Here is a 15324-nt window from a genome sequence, read left to right on the forward strand (position 1 = left end):
GAGATACTACTCACACGCACTAGGATGCCTGTAACGAAAAAGACAGACAATAGCACGTGTTGACCAGGATGTGGGGCTACGGGAACCCTCACACACTGCTGGTGGGAATGTGAAATGATGCGGCTGCTTTGGGAAACAGTTCAGCGATTCTTTAAGAAGTTAAACACAGAGTTACCATGTGACCCAGCAATTTTCATTCTGAGGTGGAGGGAAGTGAAGCTATATGTCCACATAAAAACTTGTGTGTGAACGTTCATCACAGCATTGTTCATAACAGCCCCCAAATGGAAACAACCCAAATGTGCGTGAGCGGATGAATGGATAAAGAAATTGTGGTTCCTTCATACAGTGGAATATTACTCAGCCATAAAAAGGAACGAAGCACTGGCACATGCTACTATGTGGATGAGCCTTGAAAACATCGTGCTAAGTGAAAGAAGCCAGACACAAAAAGGTCACTGTCATGTGTGACTCCACATGTATGAAACATTCGGACCAGGCAAATCCATGGAGACAGAGAGCAGATTAGTGGTTGCCAGGGACCAGGGGAGGGCGATGGGGAGTGACAGCTCAAGGTGGGGGGAGTTTCCTCCCGGGGTGATAAAAATGTTCTAGAATTAGATAGTGGTGATGGTTGCACAGCGCTGTGACTGTAATAAATGCCACTGAATTGCCTACTTAGAAGGGTGGTTTTTATGGTATGTGAATTATATCTGTTTCTAAAAATATTTGTATATGAAGAGTGATGGCAACTCTGTTCGTAATTACCCAAAACTGGAAACAACACAAATATTCTTCACCTGGGAAATGGATAAAAAAAAACAAAACCTGGGGCCCGTCCATACAATAGACTCAGCCATAAAAAGGAATGAACTGTCGATATACACAAAATGAATGGACCTCAAATGCATCATGCTAGCTGAAAGATGCCAGATTCAAGAGGCTACCTGCTGGGTGATTCCATTTATATGACGTACTCAAAAGGACACAACTATAGGAACAGAAAACAGATCAATGGTTGCCAGGGGCTGCAGATGGGGGAACAAGTGAATCTTAGGGGTGATGAAATAGTTCTAGTATCTTGATTGTAGTGTTGGTTACATGACTGTATTCGTTTGTCAAAACTCATAGAACCGTACACCAAAAAGGGTGAGATTTTTGCATGTAAATACATTTTTTTAAATGAGGACAATGACAAAACTAATTAGTAAAGACCTTGCTCCCCATGCCTCATGGTTGAAGTCCAGATTCCTATGCCTGACCCCATCAGACACTCTGTGAGTTGGTTATATGGCCCCTCCATCAACAATTAGTTGTTGAGCACCTACTATGTTTCGGGTGCTGTCCTAGGTCCTGATAATACATCGGTGAACAAAAGCCGTGCTCTCACAGAGCTCACGTTCCAGTGGGCAAGCTACCAAATAAATATATGATCAGTTAGGAGTGCTAAGTTCCAGGAAGAAAAATAAAACAGGGCAGGGATAGAGAGATGAGGTTGGGCCAAAAAGATTGGGAAGGGAAAGCACCCCTGGTGACGTGATATTTGAGTAGTGACCCAAGGGAAGTGAGGGGATAGTGAGTGGGAAGAGAGTCGCTGGCGGTGGGGAGAGCGAGTGCAAAGGCCCTGAGGCTGGAGTAAGTTTGACACAGTTGGAGGAGAGCGAGAAGGCTGGTGTTGTGCAGGAGCTCAGCAAGCATTAATTACAACTAACAGGCTGCCTCTCTGACACCCAGCTCCAATGATGGGATTTTTTTTTTCTTTTTTGCATTTCCAAGAAGTCATTTCTCATGGTATAAGTAAATTAATTCTATCTTTGTATGGATAAATTCCATCTTCATCACGATAAATAAGATGCAACAATCCCCCCCTTGCCATATGGGATGTAGAACTCAGAATCATAACGCCAGTACTGAGTTTCAATAACCAGATCAAAATGGCAATGAGATATCACTGCCAGGATGGCTATTATCAAAAAAGAGCAAAAGGTAATAAATGTTAGTGAAGAGGTAGAGAAATGTCAACCCCGCGCACCATGGGTGTGGGAATGCAAAATGGTGCCTCCACCATAGAAAACAGTATGGAGGTGTCTTAAAAACGTAAACCTAGGGGCACCTGGGTGGCTCAGTTTGTTAGAGCATCTGGCTCTTGATTTCAGCTCAAGTCATGATCTCACACGCATGAGTTCATACTGGACATGGAGCCTGCTTAGGATTCTCTCTCTCTCCCTCTGCCCCTCTCCCCAACTTGCGGATGTGCTCGCTCACTCGCTCTCTCTCTCAAACAAAACATAGGGGTGCCTGGGTGGCTTAGTCAGTTGAGCATCTGACTCTTGATTTCAGCTCAGCTCGTGATCTCACAGTTCGTGAGATCGAGCCCCACATCAGGCTCTACACTGACGTCAAGGAGCCTGCTTGGGATTCTGTTTCCCTCTCTCTCTACCCCTCCTCCACTTGTGGTTCCGAAATAAATAAATCAATAAATGTTAAAAGTAGAACCATCATATGATCCAGCATATGTCCAAAAGAATTCAAATCCGGATCTCAAAGAGACAACACTCCCATGCTCATTGCAGCATTATTCACAATAGCCAAGATATGGAAACAATCTAAATGTCCGTTGATGGATGAAAAGAGAAAGAAAATGTGGTGTGCACGTACAATGGAATATTATTCAGCCTTATAAAGAAGGAAACTCTGCAGTATGTAACAACTTGGATGGCCTCTGAGTGCATTTGCTCAGTGAACTAAGCCAATCACAGAAAGACAAATCACAGAAAGATTTATGGGTTGTTTCCTGTTTGGGGCTACTATGAGTAAAACCTATTCCACTTATGTGAGGAGAACGTATAATGGTGGTTTACAGCAGCTGAGGGGAAGGTTAAGTGTCAGTTGGTTAAGTGTCCGACTCTTTATCTCAGCTCAGGTCTTGATCTCAGGACCATGACCCCTCCTTGGGTTCCGTGCTGGATGTGAAACCTACTTAAAAGAAAATTGTAAAAAATCTCATGTTAAGCGCTCTTACTACAATCAAATAAAGTAAAAACAAAAACGTAACTACCATATGACCCAGCACTGGCACTCTTGGGCAATCGCAGAGAAATGACGTTCACACAAAAACCTGTAACGGACGTTTTACTCATAGTAGCCCCAAACAGGAAACAGCCCATAAATCTTTCAACAGGCGAACGGTTAACCAAACTGGTCCATCCATTCCATGGAACACTACTTAGCAATGAAAGGGGTACATGTGACAACTCAGAGGAATCTCTGGGGAGTTATGCTCAGTGGTTGGGGAAAAAGCCAATCGTAAAATGTTACATACTGGCTGGTTCCATTTCCATAGCATTCTTAAAATGACTAAATTATAGAAATGAGAACAGGTTGCTGGTTGCCAGGGTGCAGGGATGGGGTGGAGGGAGGTGGGTGTGGCCATACGCAAGTGCATCAGGACCGATCTTCTTGATGATGGACTGCTCGTATCTGGCCTGTAGCAGCCCTAGGGTTTTATAAGATGTCACCATCGAGGGAAACTGGAAAAGGGTACACGGGATCGCTCTGTATTATTTCCCTGTTGTTGTTGTTGTTGTTGTTGTTTTTAACTTTTGTTGTGGTAAAATACACATAGCATAACATTGACCATTTGGACCGTTTTTAAGCGCACGACTCAGTGGTATGAAATACATTCACATTGTTATGCAGCCGTCACTACCCTCTGTCTCCACAACACTTTTCGTGTTGTAGAACTGAAAGCCTGTCCCCGTTAAACAAGTCCCCATTCTCCCCTCCCCCCAGTCCCTGGAACCCACCAACTTACTTCCTGTTTCTGAGAATTTGCCTGTTCTAGAAACCTCATGTAAATGGAATCATACACTATGTGTCCTTTTGTGTCTGGCTTCTTTCACTCGGCGTGAGGTCTTCAGGGTTCATCCATTGTAGCAGGTGTCGGATTTTCTTTCCTTTTTAAGACTAACTAATATCCCATTGTGTGGATAGATCACATTTTGTTTATTCATTCATCCGGTCGATGGACACTTGGGGTCTTTCCACCTGTCGGCTGTTTGTGGAGAATGCTGCTATGAACATGGATATATACTTGCAATAATGTTCTTTTTTCTGTGTCAGGATCCTACGTTACACGTCGTCATGATATCTTCCTTAGGCTCCTGATCTTCAGTCCGTTTTGTTTTATCTGGTTTTAGGTTTTTGGTCTTTTTTTTTTTTTTTTCTTAATGGCATTGATAGTCCTAAAGAGTACCAGTCAGGTACTTTGTAGAATGCCCTTCATTTTGATTTGTCTGGCATTTTCTCGTGAATGGACTGGATTTATGGGTTCAGGAAAGACCTCAGAGGTGAGGTGATGTCCTCATCACCTCTTCATCACATCAGACCTGGAGTTACTTGATAGCTACAAGACATTATCGACAATGTTGACCTTGATCCTTTTGGGCAAGGTGGTGTTTGCCATGTTTTTCCTTCCTCGATAACTGTTTTCCCTTTCCATAATCTGTTCTTTGGAAACAAAGAGTCTTTTAAAGAAATGCTCCTTCCCAGGGTCCTTGATGGCACATAGGGGGATGTTGGGTGATAAAGCACAGACATTACCAACGTAGAGTTGATTTTTCCAGTGATTTCAGTGAGTTATACTCTGTGCATGAAAATGTTTGGAAAACCTTAACTGATTTATTGTATTTCCTGTGTATATATACACAGGAGTAGCATAAAATAAAAATCTCTATGTATTTAAATCTCAAGACTCTTTATTTTTTTTAATGTGTATTTATTTTTGAGAGAGAGAGAATGGGAGAGGGACAGAGACAGAGGGAGACACAGAATCCGAAGCAGCCTCCAGGCTCCAAGCTGTCAGCACAGAGCCTGATGCGGGGCTCGAGCCCACGAGCCACGAGATTATGACCTGAGCTGAAGTAGGACACTTAACTGACTGAGCCACCCAGGTACCCCTCAAGACTCTTTAAATGGATACAAAATAAGAGTTTTTTTTAAGTGAGCAAAAGCACCGTATCATAGTTTATTTGGAACAATTACCCCTTAGAACATAAATTATCAATGGGGGCAATATCTCTCCTAAGGTGGTAAAAATTGGTTCTGGGGGAGGGGTGGGGAAGGGATGGATGAACCTTAGATATTTCGATGGCTCCTGGCCCTCCAAAGCTCAATCCTCCCCGACAAAAACGTATTCACTGGCATTTAACTTCTCTCATTAAATTAAATTAAATTAAATTAAATTAAATTAAACTAAACTTTCTTTAGGGGATGATAATGAAAAAAAAAAAAGGTTGAGAAGTGCTGTCGTCGAAGTTTATAAAATAGTGACACATCTTACAGTGGATGACCTCATGCTATGGTGACAAAAGCAAGGATGGAGCACCCAGCATAGGTTGGATTACAGTTTGTGCCTCAGTTTCCCAACCTGTAAAATCAGGATGGTTTGTGTAACAGGGTGGCCGTGGAAGCAAATGAGATGATCCGTGTAAATCCACGTAAAGTATTAGCTGTGGTTATCAGCCCCTGCCGCCGCCGCGCAGCAGCAGCCCCAGTTTATAAAAGAGGAAAGCGAAAGTTAAAGAGATCAAGCCACTTCCTGCAGGGCACACAGCCTTGGAAGTGCCAGAGAGGAACTTCAAAGCTCCTAGGTTGCCTGGGGCAGAACAGACCTCCCCAGCGGAGTCTGTCCTATTCTTCCCTGGGGAGCTCATCCGGTCAAGGATGGCCCCACCAGCAAGCTTACCCCGTCTGGACGCCCTCATCCAATTCCTGAACACCGAAGATGCCTACAGCTGGAGAATTGGGCAGTCGCTTGCTGCCCCCTGCAGGCAGAACTGGAAATGGCAGGCACCGTGCCCTCCTTTGGCCTGATGGGGGCGGAGGCGAGGGGGTGGGGAACGCTTGCTTCTCCCTCCTCCATGCTCCCTCAAAAGTCCTTGGCACAAGTTGGGCGGTAGCAGTCTAAATGAAAATGCACAAATCTACATAATCTTGAACCCAGTGACTCCACTGCTACGGATTCAGGCCACTTGCAAAAGTGAGCTAAGATTTGTGGGCACGTTAGATGGGCTTTGATTAGGGAGGGGCGTCACTCAGCCACAGGTCACCCAGCCTTTGACGAAGGTGAGTGGAGGTGACTGGGGCCTTGCAAAGAGCTTCAAGACATTTTGCTAGATGACAAACTGAAGACAGAAATAAAAAGACATCGTGCAGATGCACAGATGTGGGCATACACACTTTTGTGCTGAAAAATATAAAAATGAAATTGTTAATCATTTTGGAAAGAGGTGGGAAGAGAAGTTTCTACTTTTTTGCTTTCTTTCTTCTTTTAACTTTTTCTGTATTGTGTGGTTTTCTCACATGGGACATGGGCATGCATATATATGTTTAATGTCAGCAGAGGATTATGGGACATTTGGAGTTTCTTCTCTGTTCCCCTCGGTGTTTAACTCCACATACAAAAGCAGTCACGACAGTTTGATTGGGGGGGGGGTCAGCGATAAAGCGACTTCAGAATAAAATCCTATTTTATTTTTAACATTCCAGATAATAAGAGACTGGAAATAGAGAAATCAAAATAATAACAGACATTATTTCTGGATGGGAGTGATTACTGTCTTCTCTGGGCTTCTCAGTACTTTTCCAATTACATATTCTGCAAATAACGTTTGCATAGCTTTTGCAATCAAATACAAATAAATAGATGCACAACATTGTGAATGCATTTAATGCCAGTGAGTTGCACAACTTGAAGTGGTTACAATGTGGGCTGAGATGATGACCTGAGCTGAAGTCAGATGCTTCCCTGAGCCACCCAGGCGCCCCTTGTTTTGTTTTTTAAAGGTGTGTAGGTCGCAGCTAAAGCAGATGAGAGACTGTTCTTTCCAAATCAAGTTCTGGACCTTTTATACGCCCCAAAAGGAAGAATCTCAAACACATTATGCTCCTTGAAAGGACCCTAGCTCATGGGGCGCCTGGGTGGCTGAGTCGGTTGGGTGTCCAACTTCAGCTCAGGTCATGAGTTCATAGTTCAGGTCATGGGTTCGAGTCCTGCACTGGGCTCTCCGCTGATAACCTGGAGCCTGCTTCAGATTTTGATTCTCCCTCTCTTTCTTCCCCTCACTCGCTAGGATTCTGTGTCTCAAAAACAAATGTCAAAAAATTTTTTTAATTAAAAAAAGAAAGAACTCTAGCTCAAAAGAAGGTATACAGTAGAATTCCATGTACATAAAGCTTTTACAAAATATAAATCTAATCTATAGTGAGAGAAAACCGACTTGGAGTTGCCTGGGGAGAACGATGGGGGGGGGGGTGGATTAACTGGGAAGGAGAAGAAAGAACTTTGTAGGAATGGAGTGTTCTAGATCTTGATTGTGGAGGTGATTACATAGGTGTGTAAATGTGATGATATTCACCAAAGAGCACAATTAAAATGAGTGCATTTTACTGATTATAAATGATACCTCAATAGAATACATTTTATTTGTTTTTATTTATTTATTTATTTTTAAAGTAGGCTCCACGCCTAAAGTGGGGCTTGAAGTCACCACCCTAGGATTAAGAGTTGCATACTAGGGGCGCCTGGGTGGCTCAGTCAGTGAAGCATCTGACTCTTGATTTTCGCTCAGGTCACCATCTGGGGGTTGGTGGGATCAAACCTCGCTATCAGCACAGAGCCTGCTTGGGATTCTCTTTCTCTCTCTCTCCTCTGTGTCCCTCCCCCAATCATGTTCACACGTGCACTCTCTCTCAAAATAAATAAATAAACTTAAAAAAAAAAAAAAGTCGCATGCTCCACCGACTGAGCCAGGAGCCCCAATAGACTACATTTAATTTTTCCTTTTTTCAAATGCCATTGACACGTATTTCACAGAATGCTACCATCGCCCCAAAACTTAAAAACTTGTAAGTACTGATTAGGTTTACAAAACTAGGTTATCTATTAAACTTTCAAAATACAGCAATAAAAGGGAATAGAACCCCAAGTGCACGCAAAACAATCAAGAGACCAGTGTATTTTAGGAAACGGGGTTCCGTCAAACCGGCTTCGCAGATCAAGGAGGCCCCAGGCCGGAAAAACCGGAATTGGGCTTGAAAGCCGGAAGTGTGGCAGAAGACCGGATGCAAAGGATGAGGTCGCTCCAGACCCTCCCGGCCCCACCCACAACTGAAAAGTGTGGCCCAGCTCTAGACGCCGAGAGCGCACGCGCACCTCCTAGCTCAGCCAATCAAGACGAAGTGAGGCGGGCGTTCGGGAGGAAATAGCGTTCTCAAACAGGAAATGTGGCAGTTTACCTACGGAATCGCAGACGGTGTCATGGCGGCCTACGAGCAGGTTCAAAAGGGGCCCCTGAAACTGAAAGGCGTCGCAGAGCTCGGCGTCACCAAGCGGTGAGTGTCCAAGAGTACCGCGAAAGGTTGTCTTCTGTCCCCTTAACCGTCTTCTAGAGTTTCAGAGCTCTTGCCCCGCGATCCGCCCTTACCTCCTCTCCCCCGCGCTTCTCCCCTCCCAGGAAAAAGAAAAAGAAGGACAAAGACAAAGCGAAACTCCTGGAAGCAATGGGAACGAGCAAAAAGAACGAGGAGGAGAAGCGGCGTGGCCTGGACAAGCGAACCCCGGCCCAGGCAGCCTTCGAGAAGATGCAAGAGAAGCGGGTAAGGCGGATGGGGAAGCTGGGGATGCCCCGCGCAGCGGGTCTGGGCCTCCCGAGGTGGATGCAGAGACAGGGCCTGACGACTCGAAATTGGGGTCAGCCCGGGACGCTCGAAGGGGTGGCGAGCGGTCAGAGAGGCGTTAATTCCGGGAAGAAGATGCTACGTGGAGGAGGAGGAGTCCGCGCTGGGGGAGCTCCGGGGACGGGAAGCACCTCTGGCCAGAGTGGATGGCAGAGGAGAAAGCTAGAGCTGGCGTTGAAAGGAGGCCAGAGCTGGGGACCGAATTTGGATTCCAGAGCAGCCTTTCATTTGTCTAGTGACACTGGGCTAATAACTCATTTTCTCTCTGCCTCAGTTCACTTATCTGGAGGGGTCAGGATAGTGCTGTCGCCTAAAAGGTGTGGGAACTTTAAATGAAGTCATGCAGGTAAAGCGTTTGGCACTTGGTTTGTCCCAAGTCAGTGTTCAGCTGATGTTAGCTGTTGATATTAAATGGTCATGCCTCCTGCTCTAAATTTCCACGAAGTCTGTTACTTTGATGACTTTGTTTGGCAGGTTCTTTTTTTTTTTTTTTTTTTAATTCTTTTATATATTCTTTAAAAGTTTATTTATTTTGAGAGGCACCTGGTGGCTCAGTCGGTTAAGCGTCCGACTTCAGCTCAGGTCATGATCTCGCGGTTTGTGAGTTCCAGCCCCACCTCGGGCTCTGTGTTGACAGCTCAGAGCCTGGAGCCTGCTTCCGGTTCTGTGTCTCCCCTTCTCTCTCTCTGCCCCTCTCCTGCTCGTGCTCTGTCTCGCTCTGTTTCTCAGTAATAAATGAACATTAAAAAAAAAAAGTTTATTTATTTTGAGAGAGAGAGAAGGGGGAGGAGCAGAGAAAGGGCGAGAGAGTGAAAATTCCAAGCAGGCTCTGCACTGTCAGCACAGAGCCCGATGCGAGGCCCAAACTCAAGAATTGTGAGATTGTGACTTGAGCTGAAACTAAGAGCCAGAAGCTTAACCCACTGAGCCACTTAGGCACTGTAATAAATCACTTAGCTTAATATTAAACACAGTAAATTTGGACGGTAGGGGGTAGGAGATGTTAGCAGAGGATAGATAAGCTCAGCCTGGTATCTGGGGGAAGGGAATAATCAGTCTAGGTTGGTGATTCTCAATGGGGTGCCATTTTGTATCCCACCTCCACCCTTAAGACATTTGGCAATGTTCGAAGACCTTTTCGTTTGATAAAACTTGCTATGTTGGCAGGGGTGGGGGTAGTGCTACTGGCATCTAGTGGGATGAGGCCAGGGATGCTGGTCAGTGTCCTACAGTGACCAAGATAGAACCCCCTGCAACAAAAAAAGTGATGTGGCCCCAAATATCAAGTGTCCATGCTGAGAAACCCTAACCCTGGTCTGGGGTGTTTGGTCCAGTAACATCAGGAAGAGTGAACTCATTACTCTCAGGCCTAATTGAGTCATTAAAAAAAAAAAAAAATGGTGAGACACACTGGCTTTGGCAAGACCAACCTGGGTTCCATTGTGTCTCTACCGCTTCTCGGTGGTGGTGTAGCTCTGGGCAGGTCGGTTAACCTCCCACACCTCATTTTCTTCATCTGTAAAGTGGGGCTGAAGTCCTTACTAACGGGTTTGTGGTGAGGGTTTAACAAGCGAATGCACTTAATTTCCTTCCCTGAGGTTATAGTCACAGGTTAGGCTGGGGTGTTACTCCTCTTGGGAGAGGGGTAACCATCAGGCTATATATATACGTATATATATATACGTGTATACATACGTGTATACACGTATATATATATACGTGTATACATACGTGTATACACGTATATATATATACGTGTATACATACACGTGTATACATACGTATATATATATATATACGTATATATACACGTATATATACATATATATATATATAACCATCAGGTATGTGTGTGTGTAAATATATATATATATATACATATATATATATATATATATATATATATATATATATGCACGCCCCAGAGTTGGACAGTAGTACTGGAAGCCATAGAAGTTATAAGGTTTGGGATGGATTTTGGAGCGAGAACAGCAGGATTAGTTGATGGACTGGGTGTGGGCTGAGAAAGAATGAGGGATGACCACGATTTTTGGTAGGAGTTGCTGGGTAAGTGAAAGTGCTATTTACCGCAGTAAGAAGGACAGCAGGCTCTAAAGCAGCTTTCTTTCTTCCTTTTTTTTTTTTTTTAATTTTTTTTAATGTTTGTTTATTTCTGAGAGAGACAGAGACAGAATGCAAGTGGGTCAGGGGCAGAGAGAGAGGGAGACACAGAATCCGAAGCAGGCTCCAGGCTCCGAGCTGTCAGCACAGAGTCCGACGCGGGGCTTGAATTCACAAGCAGTGAGATCATGACCTGAGCCGAAGTCCGACGCTCAACCGACTGAGCCACCCAGGCGCCCCTAAAGCAGCTTTCTAAAGCGGGGCAACCAGACCTTGGTTTTAGAGAGGTTATGTTTGAGGGCCTGTTAGAAATTCAAATGGAGAATTCTCGTGGACAGTGTGATACCTGAATCTGCAGTTTGGAGGAGAGGTCTGGGCCTCCCCTGAACGTTCTGGAATTGCTGTGAGGAGACCCTCTGACTGGATGAGATCCTCCGAGGAGAGACAGTGACAGAGAAGAGGTCTAGAATCTGAAGTTGTAAAGGATCCCTCACGAGGAGGAGGAAAACCGGGAGAGGGTGTCCTTAGGAGCTCAGTGGAGAAAGTGTCTTAAGGAGAAAGTGATCAACAGTGTCATTTGCTGCCAAGAGGTCTTGTAGGGTGACTACCGAGAGCCCGGAGTCGGTGGCATTTGGAATGTGGAGGAAGAGAGGCTGACGAGAGGGGATCCAAGGGAGGGTAGGGAAAGGCAGAGGTGGAGACAAGATGCAGAAATAACTCTTGGAAGATCTAGCAAGAGGACCAGAGAAACAAGCACACAGCTGGAAGGTGGTGGAAGGTCAAGGGGACGTTTTTGGTGCTGGTGTTGAAAACCGGAAGTGCTGCTGTGGATCTGGTTTGAACCAGGGGAGAGAAGGGAGAAGGTGTGGGCGGAGGCAGGTGGAGGGGGGAAACGCGGAATCCCTTGTGGGCGAGTGTCCCTTGAAGCACAGCGGGCATGAAGGCTGGACAGCTCTTGGAAGTCCCAGCCTGAAGGAGGGGTAGGGCTTGGCATCTCCAGCCCCATCACCCATTGTGCATGCTGCTCCCCCTTTTCTCTGGGAAGTGGGGTGGTGACAGCCCACAAGGCACCCTGTGAACTTGGTGCATGGAGTGGGGAGAGGGAAGGCGGAGCCCCACCGAGCGCCTGGCACTGATGTCACCTGCCCACGTCAGCGCGGCCTCTCGTGAGGAGGCACAGCCCTCACGTGGGCTCACACGGTAAGAAGAGGCAGGGAAGGAAAGGGAGGGGCAGCCAGGTGGTGGGTGACGGGGATCATCTCCTGTGGGCTGACTCGGCTCGGCTGGGGCTGGAGGCCCAGCGGGACCGGAACAGCCAAGATAGCTAGCCTCACCATCACGTGTCTGGCGCCTCCTTGCTCCTCCCTCCGCGCGTGTCGTCTCATCTTCCGGGTCCTTTCTTTCCAGTAAGGTCATCAGACTTCCTGTGTGGTGGTTGACTTCCAAGAACGCAAAGCAAAGGCGGCCGGCTCTTACAGCTTTGGCCCAGCACTGGCACTGCGTTCTGTTAAGTAAACTGAGCCACAGGGCCAGCCCAGAGTCATGGTGACGGAGAACTGCACTAGGGCACCACAACCAGGCAGCACGGTTCACAGGGGGACTACCAGAGTCGGCCACAGTCACCCGGTCAGTACGTGTAGAGCCAGGTGCGGCCCCGGGTGTGTCTGGCTGTGCATCCCATGCTCTAGACTCTTCCTAGGTAGCATCGGGGATTAGGAAGGGGGGGTGGGGCACGATACGTATCCTGCAGTCATGATTGTCAAGGTGCTCTGGATCTTGTAGCCCCCCTGGCACTGTGTCACCAGCATCTGTTCCCTTGAGCTCCTGTTACGTGTTGGGCTCTTTATCTTCCCCATTTTTCTTTTTTTAAGTTTATTTTTTTTTTTTTATTTTTGAGAGAGAGGGTGTGCACGCGCAAGCAGGGGAGGGGCAGAGAGAGAGAGGGAGAGAGAATCTCAAGCCGGCTTCGAGTGACAGCTCGGAACCCCACACGAGGCTCCCTCTCATGAGCTGTGAGATCATGACCTGAGCCAGAATCGAGAGTCGGACGCTCAACCGACTGAGCCCCCCAGGTGCCCCTACGCTTCTCATTTTTCATCCTTCTTCAAACCCCATCCGAGACTTTCTTTTCCTGCCAAATGGGAATGCCTGCCAGTGACTGCCCTTGCCCAGGGCTGCAGGAAGCACACCTACAGCTCCCAGCGGAGTCGACTCGAGTCAGTGCTAGTACATTGCTTGACACTGACCGAAGGGCAGCTGACCTGGGTTCCTGGTGGGATATGCTGTGGCCGGGCATCCCTGTTGGGCCAGCCTGAGGAGAGGTGAGGGAGGGGCGAGATGCACGCCCGAGACCTCCAGCCATTCCAGAGCCAAGCTGGCGGGGGCTTCTGTCTTCCGCCCCACGCAGGCCTGGGCTGTGTCAAGTGTGTGAACTCAACCTCCGTGTCTCTCCTCTCTCCAGCAAATGGAAAGGATCCTGAAGAAAGCATCCAAAACCCACAAGCAGAGAGTGGAGGTAAGTCACGTGCCCAGGGGGAAAGACCCCAGGCTCTGTGGGGTCCCGGCTGGGCCCAGAGGTTAGGAGCCTGGCAGAGGGAGCCATTGGAGTGTTGGGGGGGGGTTGCCCAACAGAAGCGACGCCTCCCCGGGTCATGTAAGGATGAGCCCAGGGTTCAGGGCCGCGTGGCTTTGAGGGGAGGGGCTCAGCAAGGAGAGGCAGGATGTGGAAAAGCGGGAGTGGGCAGTGTCCCGCAACCCTGGTGCCCTGCCCGAGACTCTGCTGATGTGGGTTTTCTCCTCGGCTTTCCCAGGATTTCAACAGACACCTGGACACCCTCACGGAGCACTATGACATTCCCAAAGTCAGCTGGACCAAGTAGCCTCCCCACCCAGGGTATGGAGTGGCACCAAGGGGAAATGGAAGGCGGAATCGGGGCTCTGTTTGGTGCCTTTGGTGTTTTCTAAGAACATTCTTTTACACACACCCTTGCGTCTTCTGCTGAGACAAGTGCTTTCCAAAGCAGTATGTCCTCTTTCTGGAACTCGATTAAAGTAAGACTGTCCTTTTACTCTATCTTGGTTTCTCAGTAGAAGATCAAATTTTTTTAGTTCGGACTAGAGATTTTTAAAAGTTTATCCAGAGATTGAGGCTATTTCCGTGTGTCACAGAAAAGGGTCTTTGCCCCCAAACTGCATCTAACTCTGACAGTCAGCCAGCCATCTTTTCTTGGATGAAACGGACTCCAGGGGATCAGGAGGTAATGCTAACACAGCCGGCAGCTTACAGACCCCGTGGGGCCCTACGTGAGCTCTCCTTCTGAGCTTCCTCCTGCTTGGGGCTTGCACTGTTTCTTCCAGAGCCTAGGGAAGCCATTTGTACTTTCTTGGCCTTCAGATGCCTCCTCAGCCCCCTGGTGTGTAAGACCACATAGCCTGGAAATAGAACCACTGCCAAAGGCAAGGATGAAATGTATGCTTTGTCCCCGTCTGAGCTCCTGGCGGACTTACAGCTTCTGCCCCTAGTGCCCCCATTCCAGATGAGTTTAGAGGGTGTGGCCCTGGCAGACATCACTAATCAAACACAGCATTCTTTGTAATGGAACCCGGACACTGCCTGCCTCACTGCCCTCAACCCTAGGCTCTAAGCAGCCCCTGTGTTTATTCAGAGTGGCACATAACTTGTAGCCTGCTTGGCATTTATGGCCTAAGGACATCTCAGGGGTGGCAGGACCTGGGCAGAGCCCTGGCACAGACAGTACAATACAGTCAAAGGGGAGGACCCAGGTCCTGGTGCTGGAGAGCCGTGATCTCTTTTGAGGACCTACGTGTTCCTACCTGATGAGGATCAAACTGCATATACTATTGGGAGGAAGTCTCTGTTGACATAGGTAGTGAAAGAATAACAAAATCGTGTTGGGTTTGGGGCTGTCACATGGTGAAGAGAATAAAGCAAAAAATAGTTATTAAATAGAAGTCTGAGTGTCTTAATTATAAGCGGTTTGACTATCACTAGAAATGCTGCTTTTGGGATTTATTGCACATAAAGAATGTGCATGCTGCAAAATGACCATTCACCCTCGCTTTGGAAAAAAGTAGACCTGTTTTTTCACCTGTGGTATACAGCCCCCCACCCCCCCCCAAGAGGTAATATACTCTCTCGTTAGCAGTGGCTCTTTTGGGTAGGTTCACCCATTGCCTCACGGAAAGGCACTTTGAGGCCTTTTCCATCCCTGAGCCAGCAGTTGGGGTTTGTGAGCATGATGTGCTGTGAAAAGCACGTAGAATATAGATATTCCACCTCCCTGCCTGCCCAGTCTAAAGCTGAATGACTTCAAACGGCAGGATTTCTCTTCTGTGGATTGACTGCTTGTTTGGACAGTTCTGTGCCATGTGGTGTGGTTCACTTGTGTAGCTACGTTGACTTGCCTGGGGCCAGAAAGTCCAAGGTGGCATCTCATCCTCCAG

General features: G+C 47.2%; 1 protein-coding gene across 1 annotated transcript; it reads left to right on the forward strand.

The window, feature by feature from the left end:
- The first annotated feature begins 8273 nt into the window (after positions 1 to 8273).
- FAM32A (family with sequence similarity 32 member A) lies at positions 8274 to 13933 on the forward strand. The gene is made up of 4 exons (XM_042928784.1): positions 8274 to 8394; positions 8517 to 8658; positions 13322 to 13375; positions 13671 to 13933. Exons 1-4 carry the CDS (start codon positions 8285 to 8287, stop codon positions 13737 to 13739), a joined length of 375 nt encoding a protein of 124 aa, XP_042784718.1. The 5' UTR covers positions 8274 to 8284; the 3' UTR covers positions 13740 to 13933.
- Positions 13934 to 15324: the final 1391 nt, after the last annotated feature.

Source organism: Panthera leo, chromosome A2 (genome assembly GCF_018350215.1).
Source record: "Panthera leo isolate Ple1 chromosome A2, P.leo_Ple1_pat1.1, whole genome shotgun sequence".
In the NCBI taxonomy this organism is placed as follows: Eukaryota; Metazoa; Chordata; class Mammalia; order Carnivora; family Felidae; genus Panthera; species Panthera leo.